The 17,618-nt window shown below is 43.9% G+C and overlaps 1 protein-coding gene across 7 annotated transcripts in view; it reads right to left on the bottom strand.

The window, feature by feature from the left end:
• HDAC7 (histone deacetylase 7) overlaps window positions 1-17,618 on the bottom strand; it is a 1,864,336-nt gene that overhangs the window by 241,119 nt on the left and 1,605,599 nt on the right. For 6 of the 7 annotated variants that reach the window (XM_069653189.1, XM_069653188.1, XM_069653194.1 and 3 more), the window contains one exon: window positions 14,956-15,182. In XM_069653189.1, coding sequence (XP_069509290.1) covers window positions 14,956-15,182 — 227 coding nt within the window. The remainder of the gene's footprint in view (window positions 1-14,955; window positions 15,183-17,618) is intronic. The other variant, XM_069653190.1, reaches the window with a different exon arrangement.

Here is a 17,618-nt window from a genome sequence, read left to right as displayed (position 1 = left end):
ATGAATGTCAAGGGGCAATGCATTTCATAGCTAAGAGTTGGAATGATTGAAAAAGAAAAGCAAACACAAAGAAGTGTAACCTAACAAGTGAGAAATTGAAAAAAAGAAAAGTGAGCCTGGTCAGATAAGTACGAGCAAATCCTGGAACGCATTTGAATATAATACATTAAAAAGTCTAAAAGGAATAGAGAACCAATGTAAACAAGCCAGACATGATGAAATATGGTAGGTATCATTTAAATGAAAGAGAATCTTAATTGCAGAATGAAGACTAGACTCGAGGGGAAGAGGAGCATGTTTGGGTGACCCAACATGTAAGGAACAACAATCATTACAATGTGAAAGTACCAAAGCCAAATGGAAAGGTGTAGCTGCAGAGCATGGCAAGACATGACACATTTTTCTAATTGTGTAAAGTTGGAATCAAGACAGATGACTCAGCTACATAATTTGATTTTATAGATTAAATGATGAATCAAAAAGATTGCATGCAGTAGAAGAACATTCTAAATGAACAAGGGGGAAAATAATTAAAACTAGGACAAACAATATCTGTAGTAGCTGGAAAGAACAGTATCCCAGTTTCTTTGGGATTTAATCATAGAAAAAGAGATGGCATTCAGGATCCAACAGCCGAAAGACACCGCTGATGTAGGCAATCTGAAAAAGTTGGACATTTAAAGAAACATTCTGCATCAGCCTAAAAGTGTGTTAGAAACCCACATGCCTCAAAAAGAGATGCAAGGAGAATGTGTATAATGTAAAGAATAAAGGAAGACTAATATAACCCCGAGACACACTATAACATAAAGGTCTGTGAAGAAGCATAAGAACCTTTCCAGGAAACAGAAAGAAAACCAAGAAAGAGCAAGTCACGTTATTCCAAGTGAGGATAAGGAATTCACAAGTGAAGTGAGGTTCTCGGTTTCAACGGCAGCTGATAAGTACCTAAATAGAAAATAACGTAGTCTCTAGAATGACCAGCCCGGGAACTATATCTCGGGAGGATAGCTCAGGGGCAACGTGCTCGCCTTGGAAGCGAGGTGACACGGAGCAACACAGGTTAGATACCCGGGTCCACACTTCAAAACTTCTGGGTATTAAGCACCTTATAAATATCCTATCATATCATATCATATATATGGTAGTGGTGGCAATCAATTATTGGAAATAAGATAATTAGATAGCTGGAAATGAACAATTATTTCTAACAGTTTTGATAAATATGGAAGAAGAGATACAGGACAATGTAGAATAGGAAAGGAAACATCAAGATTTCGTGGATGGCAGTGGGCTGTTTAAAAAAAGAAGGAAAAGAACCAGTTTGAATAGTTATTTTAAAGAAAATCATGACATATAATACAAGAAAGGGAAACATTAATTTAACAAGAGAGCGGGATAAAGGATCAAACGGAGCAGCGGTATAATTAGATCGGGAACAGCATGAAATAACACAATAGGCAGACAAGTTAAAAAAAGACCAATTAATAGTTGAGGGGATGGAATGCAGTGTAGACTTTGCAGTTAAAGAACATGGATAATTAATATCGTCAATTTGTGTAACAAATCAAGAGGCAGAAACTAGGGGGCAAAAATATAGCTAAGGAAATATTGATGCTCTTCACTTTGAAAACAACCACCTGCACTGTTGGTTGGCTGATACAGTGTGCCTACCTCACTTTTCCTACTCAATCAGCGAAAGATCTGATTGGTGTGACTGACCACTTTGATCTGTCTCATTATAAAATAAGACAAGACCCATCTAATCAACGTGGGTGTCTTTTACGTGGCAGCATGAACACAGCAGTAAAACGTGCTTTAACTGCATGCTAGTGATGATGGTATTTAAGCTAGTGAAATCTGTATGAAATGCAGTCTAAAGAAATGCAATGTCTTCAGAATGAAGATAACCATAATCCAGAGTCAACAAGCAGTTTCCAGCATGATGCCCTCAGACGTGCCAATGCATATACAATTCTGCTTTCTAGTGAAAAGCATTAATCAGACAGAAGCTTCTTTCCATTCCAGATTGTTTTCTAATGTTCTGCCTTACAAAAATATCTGATCTATGATCACCATTTAACCGTACATAAGCTCTCGATTCGTATAGGCTCAGAGTTGCGGATACTTTTTGCCATGAGGTGTTCGCAGCTCAGCCTTCTGTCCTACAAAGCTGATAATCTCTCACCATCACCTTTTAATCAAGGCCCTCCAAAAGTGGTCTTAAAGTTGAGCTTACAAAGAAGAAGTTTCCTTTCTGTCTTACTGGTAGTACTTCATTCTCGGTAGTTTATGACACCCTCTCCCCAATAATACTTTGTTCGTATTCCTCTTTGAAGCCATCTGCTGGGTTTTGCCTATCTTAAATCGGTTCTTTCACGAATTACACCAACGAGCTTCAATGTCCTAGACATCTTACAATGCTGCTACTTTTCCTATGGATGGCCACTCCCTGCTCACAGTTGCAGCCAACCTTTGGGTGGAGTGCCCAGAGTATATTAGGGTTATCAATAGATTGTCTGAATCACCTGGCCCCAGGTCAGGGAATGTACCTTTGCAAAGAGGACTTGACTGTGGGAACCTCCCTGCAGTGTTTCAGTCCCACTTTTATGGCAGGAGGACATGCATCAACAAAGTAAAATGATTGTGTGTTGGCAGTGGTTATGTTAGCGATATTTCTGACACAGTTCTGGCCTATTTCTGTTGACAATACAAATGACTGCTTTCGTATTAATGGGGAGTTCCTCTCTTGCCCTTCCCATTTTTGGCATTCTTTTATTGCGACTGTATTGTTTAGGCACGAACAGCGAATCGGTTAATCCTTATGTCGTTATACTCTTTCCCTCGTATGCGGAAAAGCTCCCAGCTAATGTATTCAATAGGGAAATTACATCTCTTTCAATTCTATGGGGGAGGGAAACCTTGTATGAGGAGACAGTGTACCGGGAGGGGAGATGATATAGGAACATTTGTGTGCCCTGGACATACATGCTGAGGGTATCGGGAGGCATAACAGGCTAGAGAGACATGTTTTTCAGCCTTCAAAGGGTATTTATTAAACATATGGGCATTATACAAGTATACTCTGTGAAATGATGGTGCATTTTAAGCGGGTGGTGTTACCATCTCAGAACATTCTGTAATTTGATAAGGAATACTTAAACACCACACACCCAGTAAATCTTTTTTAGCTCTGACAAATGTGTGCAGGTTTGGGTTAGCACACTATTACATTGAGCAAAGACATAGTAAAAAGACTTATTGAAAATGGAATTCTTTTTACTATATCCATGCTTGCTAAAGCGTGATGTAATTAGAAAAAGAGTAATTAAAGCCAATATAGCTAGTACATACCTTTGAAGAGTGAAAAACGAGTTACAGTTTGCACATGGTTGAATTAAGCATAGACATTGTGAATGTACTTGCATGTTGGGGGAAGCTATCACAGGTATGTCCGTAGAGGGGCAAATGCTTCCATGTTGGTGCAAAGAATCACTGCCGTGTCCTTACAGGGGCAAATGCTAGCATTGTTGTGCAAAGTCATCACAGTTCTGTTCTTCAGATGCAAATACCGACAATATTTGGGAAAAGCCATCTTGAGCATGGTCTTACAGTGGCAATACTGGCATGGTGGTCAAAGAACAAGGAAGACTATTTTCAATAGTTGTTGAACTATCCTTGTCCTAATAGTAGAATGATAGGAGATTTTGATTAAATCTAATTTCCACAATGTAAGCCAGCTTAGCCACATAATAACACTCATCAACTTTGCTTTAACCATGATGCCCAGTAAAAAATGCCATGCCAGAGGAAATAAACATAACCAGATTTGTAGTCTAGCCACGTAAAAACACCATGATTTCATGGTAAGTGTTACTTGGCTAGACTGGACTGAATTAATGCAGCCAGTCGGGCTACATTTTCTTACTGTGGAACTGGCGCAGCATTTTTGTATTGTTCATCATGATTAAAGCAAACATAATTGTTATGTGGCTAGACAGGTCTACACTGCAGCAGCTAGTGTGGGTATGTTTTCTATATGTGGACATCAATGGTAAACTAAACATGATGAGTGTTATAACGTAGCTAGACTGGCCTACATTGGTGCAGCTAGTCCGGGTATATTAACAGCATTTTTTACTGGCAAAGCCAACAGGAACATGTTTTTATATGGTCATTCTGGCGTGTATTGGCACAGCCTACCTGGGCATTTATGGGCACAGCTGCATCAAAATAAATGTTTTTATACTGAGAAATATAGTGTGCAAAGTCAACATGAAAATGAGTTGGAAAATGTGCTGCACTGTTGGTGATTTGCATGTAATGGATTTTTTCATTTGTTAACCTACACAACCAAATGTAAACTGTGTAGCATTTCACCCAATTATTCACAGAACGTATGCTGAAAAATGTAAAACTGTAACCCATTATTTTTAAAATGTTCTCAGGGGAGAACCCCCACAAACTCTGCTTGCTTGGCTCGGACTCCCTCGCTATGCTTGTTCACGCACTAATTTTTGTAAACAAGTTTGCCCCCCCTCCAACTAAAAGTCACCAGCTGCCACTGCTCGCATGCAGGGTATTACATCTGCAGATAGCTTGCTTATTGAACATGTGTCACTTGACATATGCAGTGATGTTATGTTGGCAGGCCCCGCGGATTGGAAGCAGGGTGACTGCGCCCCTTTCCTCCTCTGTGTGAAGCCTGCATGAGTGCTCACCCTCTTTTTCCGCAGCCAGAACTGGCGATGGCAACACACTGAGGGGGTACCTCCAAGAAGGAAATAAAGGCAGTCGATGTGACTTTAAAAATGGCTGTGAGACTTCCTTCATGATTGGGGGAAGTGAAAGGGGCCTTGAGACCAGTCAGACCTGATAAGATGGCAGCTGCTCTGGCTGGAGTCCTGACAGCTGTAGTTGCATGGGGCAACAGGAGTTCCAGTGGGGCAAGGAAATGGTCCCTTCCTGCTGCAGGCCTAGCAAGTATCCCTGGTGAAGTTATTGTTGTAAAAGGACCTAGGAGAAGGCCCAGATGTTGTGGGCCTGCATGTAGAGGAGGGGGAAAGTGTTGAAGCTTAATTAGGGTCAAGGTTGTTGGTGTCGCCCAATGTCCATAATACGGCAACCCCTACTTGATAGAAGCTCTGGCAGTTGCACAGAGCGGGAGAGGGAGTAAGGGAGAGGGAGTAAGGCCGCCAAAAGAATGCACATGAGTATAAATGGCCAGGTATGAGGTCATGGTGGAAACCTTGTCCCATTCAACTGGAAAATTAGCTATGGTTCCACATATGGGAAAGCTCGGCAGAGACTGTAGATTTGGTGGCCTAGCTGGCACAGGAGGATTTGTCAAAGCAAGGACACATGTTGGGATTACAGAAAAGAGGCAAAAAGGATCAAAGGCTTTGCATACATGGGCATAAAAGTGGCCCAGATGGCTAAAGAGAGACTCGGGAACCATGTGTTGGTTAGAAAACAGGTGGGGAAGAAAGTTGTTCCTAGAGGCATTTTGCCAGGTGGGGAATTATCCATCAAAGAGAGTGATGCAGTGAATGATCAATTGATGGTGTTGGGGAAAATCACTAAATGTCGAGATGGAGGCATTCATATTTAAGTACAGGAGGGGATGCACATTTGCGGGTCTGCCAAAAGGGATTAGAATGGGGCAGGGAATGGGGAAAGGTAGGAATGGGGTCTGATTGGTCCCCTAAGCGGTCAACAACATTCAAGAAGAGTGAAAGTACAGAGCGGTTGGGTGCCTGTGGGGAAGGCAATGCTTGAAGGCGGCAGCCCCGGCGTGGGGGCTGGGAAAAAACAAGATGGATGGCTCTCTGAGCAGCGCCTACAAAGAGAGAGATACCTGCACAGTAAAATAACAGAGGACCTGGATGTCTGTGGAACCAGGACGGCAGATAAAAGGGCTTCTGAGGAGATGAGTGGGGTGAGTGACAGTGATGGGGTCATTGGTGAAGAATGGACTGGTCCAAAAGGAGTGTGGGGGTAAGAACCAGGAGTAGTAATTAAAACAAAATGAAATGTTAGTCCAGCGTAATCAAACAAATAAAAGGGTTGAAGTGAAAGGCATTTAAGTGATAGGCATTGGTACAGCAGGATTGAGACTGAATGGGGTGGAGATAGGTGCATGTTCGGGACAGTGGGTGGGGGAAGAGACCACCAAAGGAAGAGTATAAAATAGGCACGGCTTCCATCGAGACTCAGAAGAAAAGGGGCCACTGTTGGACAAGGTCACGGGTTGGCCAGGTGTGGGGGCAGAAGAGGAAAAGGATGGGGTTCTGTCGAAAGATGGTAAATTGCCACACATGGGAATGGCAAAGCCATCAGAGCTCACATCTGATGAAGCGACTAAGGGGAGGCTATTGGGTGGTGAATGCATTGATTTGCAAAGGGAAGTGAGATTCAAAGAGAGGCCCAAAAGAAGAAGAAAAAAGCAAACTGGCAGGATGACTTGGGATGCACTCGACTGTTGACAATTTGACATCAGCCTTTATGACGTATGCCAAGATTTATTGAGAGGTTCCCAGAACAGAGTGTGGCCCTATTCAAGTGCATTAAGTTTATCTGAAAATCTCAAGTGAATTCTGGCTACAATATGAGGAGTTTAGGTCCAGGTAATGAACGGTCAATCGTTTGAGTAGAAAGCTTTGGATTCTCAGCAATGGCTTCAATAGATTGACGATCCCGCATGCAACATTTCAGAGATGCCTAGGTGGTCATGGGTGTTTTGAGTCAGGAGTTGGTGGGAACTGGTGGGCTTTTCATCATGGCTTATTGCGCTATGCTGGCCTGCAGATATAACCATCAATGCATAAAATGTGGGGTCTACACCCTGTGGTACGATGCTATGGAAAAGGAGATAACGGGGAGAGGGGAAAGGTGGGGCCACAAACAGAGGGTTGTTGTAAAAAAAGGATTGTGCTCCTTTAAGATGGATTTCCTGCAGGAATGACCACGAAAGTGGAAAGGATGAATGGACCAGTAAGCTTCTACCGACCTGGATCTTAGCTGAAAGCGTGTACCAACTTGTGAAGGCGTCAGAGAGAGGAGGAGGTTCCCTTGGTTGCTCATTAATTCCACAAATCACTTAACAATTGTTTGCGGCTCCGCTGGGGCAACCAAAACATAAGTCCAGCTCTCGTACCACGTGTGATGTGCGAAGAATTATACAGGCAAGTACATACATGTGAGACTGATGCCTCAGCTAAAGTGACGGTCAACATTCGACCCATATCAGGGAACCCACGATACATCATAACAGAGAACATTGTGGTTTCACTCATGATAAACTGAGAAAAGTTAACCTGCAAAAGATATGGGGCTGTGGTCCTAACTATAGGGAGAACTTAAGAAATTGGTTGAGTCTGCAAACAGAGTCGGGATTTTTCCATTACATCTGTATCTCTCCCATGAACGAAATGTGGAGATGCTGTGGCTCACCCCAGTGTATGTGAAACAAGACACAACTGGAACCTTGTTTTTTGTCCTGATGAAGGTTGCAACAACAGAAGGACACTATTAGTGATGTCCTGCCCTGACAACCGAAACATGTGTCAACCGCAAGATCTGTTGGACTATTGATATACAGATTGTGTCACCTATATGAAAGAAAGGTAACCGATATACTGTGTTAATTAACATTTGTGGAACGTGACAGATGATATGCTGTCATGTTTATGTGTAAAGTCTAGATATAATGCTACAAGGAGAGTATGAATGTGAATGAATGATGGGGAAAAGAATGTGAGCAGAATTTTGTAAATTTTGTAGTGAATTATGTGATTATAAATTTATCTTTTTATAAAAAAAACAATTTTGTAATAAACTATAGACATAAAGAATGTGTTGAAAAAAAGTAGTGAGTAAGAGTTCATTGTCATCCTCTATCCACTGGTCCATTGTGTTATATATTTGTTTGTTCCCTAGATACAACATAGTGTGGACTTGTACCCTTGCATCCCCTTTGGGCATATTCTACTAAGCTGTGAATCAGATTCTGATAAGCTGCGTGTCAGAGGCCAAGGAGAAGGGCAGGCATAAACCACTCTCTGAAAAGGGATGCCTGTGCTCCCTCTGGGATTTCAGCATAAGGGGAGACGTGACCTTGGAAGAACCCCTGCTGGAAGTTGCCCACTCTCAGTGTATTGGCAGTTGTGTTGAAGGCTTGTGACGGCGCAGATCAATAAGTCATTACCACCGTCTGCCTCGGCCCCACCCCATTACTGCAAGGGCGAGGGACGGTACAGACTGAAACAGAATTACCACACCATGAATTTAGGGTGGTTATTTGTGATGTCATACAGCCTCAAAATGGGACCACAGGCCTGAGATTGATGAGAAAGTATTGGAGAATGCTGCGTTGTCCATTGCTTGATCCCTGTTGTGAAAGCTTTCGAACAAAACAGTGATCTTTTGTCACATTGTAGGACTCTTCTGTTTTTGAGTGCAGGGGATTTCCACGTCCCAGTTCCTCTTCCTTGTAATCAGGGAGATTAACAAATCCCACGCCTTCATTCAACACGTCAAACTAAGAGTATGCCCAAAGTTAACACATCAGTGAAATAATTGTAATTTAATTGCAGACCACAATACGTTTTTTTGCCGGGACAACCCCTTTTTTGTTTTATTCCCCATGTCCCCAGTCCCGATCAGCATAGGGGATGGTCCTCAAGTATATAAAGGGTGATGGGGCTCCATAATGGGTTGCTGGGTAGAACCGCAGAATGCACCCTGGGACTGTGTTTACAGGGGTGGCTGCCCTAAAGGATGGCAGATCTCTAGTTCGTCATGAGTTGCTACTACTGGCGAGAAGAAGTACAGCAACAGCCCGAGGCACCCTTAGGAGCTGTTCCACTGAACACTGGACATCGGACACATTCAAATGGATTGCAGCTGAAATAGCATCACAGCGGAGTTATCAGAATTCTGCGGGGAGTGGGGGTGCATTGAGAGCTTGGATGTACCCCGGGGTCATCTGTTTGTATTGTTCCATGTGATTTGGCCTCTGGATTTAGCCCAGGGATGTAATTCCATCAAGCGGGATTGGGGAGTGAATGAGTCCAGGTTTGGGAGTCGTGTATTTATGTTTTGTCTAGACTGGACAGCCTTGTTATTTCTCGAGTTCATATTATTTATTTTTTTTTTTAATGTTCCACTTAGTATTATTTGGCATTGGGATCATTTCCTTTGTAGTGTTCTTTTTTTAGCTCCCAGGCATTCCTTTCAGTTATTCATTCTAACCAGACTGTGTCGATAGCTCCCAAGCTCACGGTACACGTGTATTTGTGTTTTGATGCAGTGTCTATATGTATAAACGATGCAAAAAAACGAAATGCGTCAAGTTTGACGATGTCTCCACAGCTGAGGTGAGATGTCCCCATAAAAATAAACTGGCGATAGAAAGCAAGCTCGGGAATTATCCTCATGGCCGCCATGTTCCCATTGTGACACTATGTAACACAAGGCGTCCTCGAGCAGGCTATTAACATGTCCTGGTGAAGGTTGGGCCCAGACAAAGGGAACAGTTAGAAACGTCAACATTTCCGCTTCAAAAATAATGTACATGGACACCAGGTCCTTCCTTCGAGTCATGCCATCCAGGAACCACGCTTTAGAGACGGATTCACAAAACCTTGTTCCAATCAAGAAACAGAATGCACGTAGCACTTGGCGACGTTTCCTGCGGCTCACAGAGGGGTCCAACAGGAATATATCTGCACAACTGGGCAAATCAAGGGTTTGGAAGGGGTATGTACCCGCACAGAAAAGCAAGCACAATCTGATTTACAAATGAGTAACTCTTCTGTGTGTGGAAAGCAATGTATTTCATTTTCAATTTTGGGGCAGGGGCAGGGGGGTGTGCAATGCAGTGGAGGATGACTTCGCCCCTTCTGCGCATTTATACACCCCAGAGTGCAGCGTTGCTTGCATTTCTAGCCCCAACACAGGTAAAGTAATGCATTTCTGATTTTGTCAAGCCCTTTAAGAGTCTGTAATAGTGAAATGCACACGTGCCTGCTGGGAACTTATAATACATTAATGTGTGATGACGGTGGTAGGCCAGTACATCGTTTTCCCGTATGAAAGGAGCAGCGTGCCTGTGTCACTTTTGTGTATATGGTGACCTGCACGTTTCTAAGGCTCACGCAAGTCAAAAGGCAAAGCTGCTGCACTTTTTTGACTTGGTAAATCTTTGGTTTCAGAAGCTTAAACTTCTCAAGCGAGCGGGGAGTCCTTCCCCTTACCTTTAAATGCCCAATCCTTGCTTTTTCCTCACCAAGGACAGATGCTGATTGAATACTGGAAGAAGTGGACTTTTAAAATGGCCTTCCCATATGGCATGTCTGAGACAAAGGCGGGGTCAACATCAGGACACAAGCAATGTCTTTGCCTTTTGGCACATGTTGTATCATCTGGATTCAGCGTCTGACAAGTGATATTAACCTTTGATGCATGCTGTTACTCAATGCCTGCATCAGTTGGCAGGTGCTTTTGCATTGTAATGTTTGCTCTTACACCAAGTTCATTTGACTCAAGGGTGGCTCTGCAGTCTGACCTATGCTGTTAGACAAGGCTTATCAAGTAACAGGAGGCACAGAATTAAAGATCATTGCCAATTGGCAGGTGGTTAATACTGTTGCATGTTGTCACGCCAACCCCTTTCATCCAACAGGCCACATTACACCGTGAGGCCTTTTGCTACAGCAGACTTCACTGAACGAGAGTGGTGCTGCACTGATTTTGTTTATTATTTTATAAAGCATAAACAATACAGGAAAGCAGCAGCTCCAAGGCGCTGAGCAAAAACGCCACACTTTAGTCACAATCATAAGTCATGACGTTTCTGTTTAAATACATTCTCTGCTATTTTGGGCCTGTTGTACAATTCTGGTCATCTGCCCCAGCAGATGTCATCTGCGCCATTATATGGTTTAGTCCGTTTCAAGCGTGTTAGAAATTCCTCAAAAATCAAAATCAAAAATCAAATCATGAAAGGTCAGGATAAATGTAATCATGGAAAAACACATCAGATACGAAGAAAGTATGCAGTTAACTAACCTCCCACACAAGCTTAAATTTCTTTTGAGAAATATGGAGCCCATGCACCTCCTTCCAACGAAAATGTCTTTCTGCCAAGGTGGCAAAGTTGAACATTTGCAGGCCTGATTTTTGCACCAGAATAACAAGGTGAACACATACCAGTGCGGGAAAGACTACTAACAGACAGGTCCCATGGTGCTTGGCCATTAAACATTTTCCAAATCAGCCGAGAACCCAAGCTTGAATTTTCTTCTCCATGGGGAACCAATCAAAAGGTGCTTCGAATCACAGATGGATTATTGATATTTTTTTTATGTTTAATACGATCTCCAAGACATTTTTGGGAAGATTTATATATATTGTGTCAATGTACTGGATGCAAAAAAGAGCGACTGCCTGAACCGTGAGTGCTTAGTGATTTTCAAAGAGCAAGTGACCCATTTTCAAAAGAATGCGGAGAGGATAAAGAGTCAATTTGAAAGTCCTTCTCATCAGTCTCAAAAGTCAGGCTGGCAAATTATGGCCACTTGATACAAGTACACAAACAGAGCCAACAGAACAAATCCTAGAAAATATAAATCACCTTAGCGCACATCAACCGACAGCAAGACCTCCGTTTTGCCACTATTAAAGTGAAACTATTTATCATGCATTTACCGCTGTACCACAAGCAAGGTGCCGCCCACTTGCTTTGAATAATCGCACTCGCTGTGAAGAGCCAACAGGATCAGCGTATTGTCGGTGCACAACTGACACTGTAGGCCATCACCTGTGCTGGTGGGGGGGATGGATCTATTAAAAAGGAGGAAGGAGAGAACCAAGCCATGTGGCACCCCACCGGTCAGGGGAAAAGATACAGAAATAAATGGATCCAAGCCAGAGTCACGCCCCATTGCCCTTCTCCTGGTCCAACCGGCCAAGAAGAATAGTGTGGTCCACAGAGATCTTAAACTAGAATAGCATCTTGGCTCACCTTCTGTAAAGGTGGCGCACAGGGGGTTGAAGAGCAAAGTGGGTGCAGGCGAGTGTCTGGGGCTGGTGGCCTTTTCCCAGCATGGAAAGGCAGTGAAGCAAAGTAATGTCCATGGTCATGGACTGAGCGGCCTGATGTGGTTGGAATCAAGACTGGACATTAGCCAGAAGATCATGACCTTCTATAGGAACCCGGAGCTCTGCGGACACTTCTGCACCTGTGATCGTACCGTACAAAGGACAGAGGAGATTGGATGAAAGTCTGCTGCAGTGGCAGTGTCCAGGGAAGGTGCCCTTAGCAGTGATATCACAATAGTCTGCTATAAGAGTGTATCAGCATTCGCCCAAATGTAGGCAGGCTCTGACCAGCAAGGATGAACCGTCAACCAAGCAACACTAGTCATTGAAATTGTACACACTCTGACCTCAGCCGCCCAGAGTAACTATCTTGCTGGATGCAGTGGTACCGGTTTCAGTCAATGTCAATGAGGCTGTTCACAATCGTAATAGAAAAGCAATTTGCCCACAAATCGCGTAACTCCTGCCTAGAGGTAGTCGTAGAGGGTTCCAAGGCTTTCACTGCCAGCTCTTTGTATATTTTAAAAAGTTCCTGTCTGTAGTCATTAGCCTTGAACATAGAATAATATAGAATTACCTCACGGTGACAAAAAATGGCTCTAATCATCTTTATGGTGCTTCTAATAGAAAATATTTCCAAGAATGTGTTTTAGTCCCTTTTCATCATGTCTAAATGATTTAACCTGGTTCAAACACCCACCCCAAACTGCCTACGTTGCAAAACTGCCACCAGCACATGTATACGTATGGGGCTGGCCTGTAATACAGAAATACTGGTGGACACACATCTCTCCGCCATCTTGAATGAAAAAATACCAATTGATCACAAGTTGTTTTTGCTAGGTATATGGAGAGAGGTGCAAGTGTGCTGGCATGACAAACTACTCCTGGCAGTTGCAATTGGTGCGGCAACATGTCACACATGGATGTGCACTATTATTTTTTTTTAGAGAGGAATTGTTTCATAAATTTGTAGGGGAATTGGCATCAAATGTAATTTTCGTTTACAAGTTAGCCAAGTTAACATACCTGAAGGAGTTCTGTTAATGGCCAGTTTACTTGAAGTGGAGTACAACGAAGAAAAACAGTGGGATCAACCCAAGAAAAATTGGAGATGGCCGTGTGCTGTCCCTGAGGTTTAGAGGGTATCTACTCAACCCATACCAAAAATATACTGAAACCGAGTAGATCCGATTATGAGATATAGTTACCAAGTGGTAAAATATAACCTTAAATGTAGGTCTAGTAAATGTCTCACTGCGGTATGATTTTATGACACGCGATTCCTATGCATGCTGCCACAACAGTCTGAATAGATTATCAGGCAGTGTTGTGCTGTTTTTTTCTCTCACACGAGGTTGCACTAATTCATAGGTGACAATTCCTTATGATGTGTGTTGTCACACCAGAACTCAATCACTAACACAGATTGTTATATAGTGATGCAATCTGTTACACTAAGCCTCAATGGTGGATAGGCGGTGTTACACTGGAATTCATACATACACCACTGGAGACACTGCATACTCCCACAGCTGGACACAATGATTGCGACTTGGCAATGCAATGCTTATGCCCAATCGCACTTGATCACAGTGACTGACAGTTGACACTGCATTGATTGATTTCACAGAAGGCAGTGGTGATTACCAGAAGGTATCCCTTTGCGGTGCATGATGTCACACAAGCTGGCAAGTTTCAGTGCACGGTCATTCCCCTTTTCACCAAAAAAGCTCATGACCGTGCATAGTGAAATGTATACAGTTAGCCGCCCCAGATCACCAACTGGCAAGGTGTTGCGTTGCAATGTGGGTTTTACACCAGGTTGCAGCGCGTGAGATGTTGCTGTGTGAAGTGTGCTGTCGCATAGCCCGCATGAGCTTGAGGGTCACTCTGCATTGTGATGTGGGTCAACAAAACAAGCAGCCAGATGTCAACCTAAACTTGTCAAAAGGTCACAATCTTAAATATGCTACCATATGTACTGAAGCTACACCTTACATAATTTCCTGAAAGCAGCCACTCTATGGGCCTCATTACAACCCGTGCGGAATGGGTTAACAGGTTCCACTAATGGATGAGGACCCGTTAACACCATTCTGCACAATTACGAAGTCCCCTCGTGGTGAAACCAGGCGTCGTTGCTGGGTCCCGCGCAGGGACCAGGGAGCCAACAACGGGGCGGTCGTAATCGGCCCGTTGTTAGCTCCCTCTCCCATTCCCATTGAACCCTATAGGGGCTCAAATGCGAATGGGGAAGGTCCGGGTTCCCAGAGGGAGGAATTACCGGGCCCTCCGAACTCGGAATGGCCCGGTAATTCCCCATTCAGGGAACCTGATAAAGAAGCCCGGTTTGGCGGCAGCCATGGAGTTAATAGCTCCATGGCTGCCGCCATAATGAGCTCTATGTGTCAATGTATGATACTCTAGGCTACTTCATGGTAAACCGACCGCTTACTGCTAGTGACCAGACCCCAGTCAGTGGCCAAGGGAGGCACATGACGACAACTCAGAAACGTAACCACTGCCCCATTATTGCTAATAAAAGAAGGTTGGATCTGCAGGGAAACACCTGAGAAACATTTGATATAGACTGCCAATCATCTTTGGGGGGGTGCAGCGGCCCATGAAAGAGCTCCCCTTAGAATCTAAGTGTCCCTGCGTGTAAAGTCATCACACATCTGCGGGCCACCCCTGATCCTATCATTAACCTAACAACCCTTTCCGAGAAAGGCTATTGGTCAAAAGTCACTGAAAACGCCCCCAAACATGGAAACAGATGACACAAGTGTTCAGAAATAGCCCAAGCCAACCCCAGAACCCCAATTCCACTGACAAGCTCCAATACTGTACCCGCATTTGCTGCTCAGCAAACTGCTTTACCCTCATCTGCTGGAGAGCGATGTGGTCCACCTCTTGCTGGTGAGGGTCACCGAAGAAAAGGAAGTCCGGCAGCTGGTGGGTCTGCTTCAAAGTCAAGATGGTGGTGTCGGAGCATGGCTTCGGAAGCCGCTGGCCCATGCGCAGGTCCATGGGGAGGGTCTGTGGCACTCGCAGAGGGGCAGGCAGGGTCACATCAGCTGCAAATAGAGAAGCCTGGAATTAACTCAAATGTGTGTATGATCATATATATATATACATATAACAAAACAACTGTATTCCAATACCCTGACTGTTCACATGTACAATAAGTGAAATCATGTGTATGCATCACACATTGCTGTAAGAATTACAAGTTAATAAAGGATTTCACTATATGAAAAGCGATTCATTTATACTTATGATTTATTTAAATTTTCAGAGTCATACAAGATAGAGCTGAGCAGAATTGGTCATTGAAAGCAAGCAAGGGAAGCATTGACCAAGTCATGGCCATTTGTTTAGATTTCATGTTGTGATCTCCATGACGGCGCAGCGGCAGTCTTGAACAAGGAAGGAGGATAGCTCAGGGGCAACGTGCTCGTCTTGGAAGCAAGGCGGAGCAACACAGGTTCGATCCGCAGATACGCGCTTAGAAACCTCTGAGTATTGACTGCGTTATAAATAACCAATCATATCATAATAACAATAAATATGCGCTACTTCTCTACAGGATAACACATGATCAAGTCTGACAGCAAGCCAAAAGATGGAGTAGGCCCTCTAGACTAGAGGACCTCTGCGCGCTCAGGGTAATGGGAAGCCACATCCTTGCGTAGCATAACTAGACTGCTCAAGCGCAGATCATGGAGTCTGATGGGCAGCGGCCCACTGGAGAAGGCCATGGAAGAGAGATCAAGACTGTGCACAAACTGAGGGATGTCCACAAGGTCTCAGGATGGGCCACTACATCTGACCACTGGCCACAAACTGAAGTCTGTACTTTTCCAGGATGGGCCACTATGACCGGCTGCCCGCCACTACCTGGAAGATGCCATCCACCCGAGTCACATAAGAAGTCATGGCGTCTTATGAACAGCCACAGGCTGGAGCCGAGGGCCTACACTGGTCAACGAGGTTTCTCCACGTACACCCACCAAACGCAAACCTAAGAAGGGCAACTATGCAGGTTATGGAAGGATCAACAACTAGGACCACCAGTCACACATTGGAAACAAATCACACTACTTGCTAAGAGTGGTTTTGGATTGCCGGCAGACCTTAAGTCGTAAAAAATAGGCAGGTCAAAGTAAAAGGCACAGACAATTCCCAGGCAGCCTCCCGGCACTCCAGTAAATAAGCACTCTGTCCACTGTGTCCTGAATGAGTTCAGGGTCCACTAATATTCAATTAAGCAGGAAATACACAGTCTACCTGAAAAGGCTTTCAGGTTTGAGAACAAATGCCTTAAATATCCTGGTAGATAGAGCAAAACTTTGATCGGGTATACGCTTGCATTATCACTTATCTAACAACTGACCGTCGGCCAACCCCAAAACCCCAAATTTAGGCAGTGGTTTCTTGAAAAGGGTGCAATCGTGGTAGGCGATATTTCTGATTTTGGATGCATCTTTCTTTATCGTTTCCAGTAAGACATCCCAAATTGTAATCCTATGTTGAGGGAAGTAATGATATCACAGTTTGATGTCCTCAATTACTCTGACAAGCTTGGCACAGCGTGGGTACGTATGGTACTAACCGCACGATTCCTGACACATCCGAGTGAGCATGGTTACAAGAGATGACAACAGAGATATAAGGCTGCCAGCACAGAGGTAACAATGGCGCATGCACACTCTACGGCTGCTCATGGAACCGCACAAGCCACGAGTCCAAGCATGCGCAGATATAGATGGATGCTCAGGTGAATGCTGCGCTTCGGCTGAGCAAGGGATTGCTGGAAGACGCGTGTGCCATTCATCTTGCCCATGCTAACTAACCCCACTCAAGACCTAATAAGGCACAGGGCCCGATCAATCTCACAGCCAAGTTTGCAATGGCCTATAGGGTAGAGTTTTTTTTTTATAAAATTGTATTTGTATTTTTAACTGTGGCTTCCCATGACTATGAATTCCATGATCTCTCATCATTGACTATATGGGCTAGGGTTGATGGGAGATGCAGTCTAAATAAACCGGAGAGCCAATCATCGCAACGCCCTGTTATAGGGAAAAACCTGAAGGGTTAACTCAGCAGGTGTTATGGGCCAATGTGGACCAGTGTGGAGACTTAGATGGTAGTGTTTAGCTATTTTATTGGATCGGTCTGCTTTAAAATGCGCCATTTGCCACAAATGTCCCCAGAAATGCACCATCAGGTAGGTACCACTCCAACTGTTCTAGAATAAAGCCACGAATTGTGATTTGCAAACAAGGGCCACTTATTTTTAGTGCCTGCCTCAGTCCTCCTGGTATTCACCTGTTCATAACTTACGCCACTCTGCCTGTTTCTGTAGGGTGGTTATTCCATATAGCAATTTGGTACCAACTGTTACACATCTTCCTACAAGCAGTACCCACCAAACTCTTGAAAACAGGAAAAATGAACCTAAGTATCTTTGGCCTTGCAATGTGAAAGTCTCATCAACTACTGGATGT

The sequence above is a fragment of the Ambystoma mexicanum genome, chromosome 3q (assembly GCF_040938575.1).
Source record: "Ambystoma mexicanum isolate Mex_15411 chromosome 3q, UKY_AmexF1_1, whole genome shotgun sequence".
Classification (NCBI taxonomy): domain Eukaryota; kingdom Metazoa; phylum Chordata; class Amphibia; order Caudata; family Ambystomatidae; genus Ambystoma; species Ambystoma mexicanum.
Note: the sequence above shows the minus strand (reverse complement) of the source record. Positions and strands in the feature narration are given on the sequence as shown.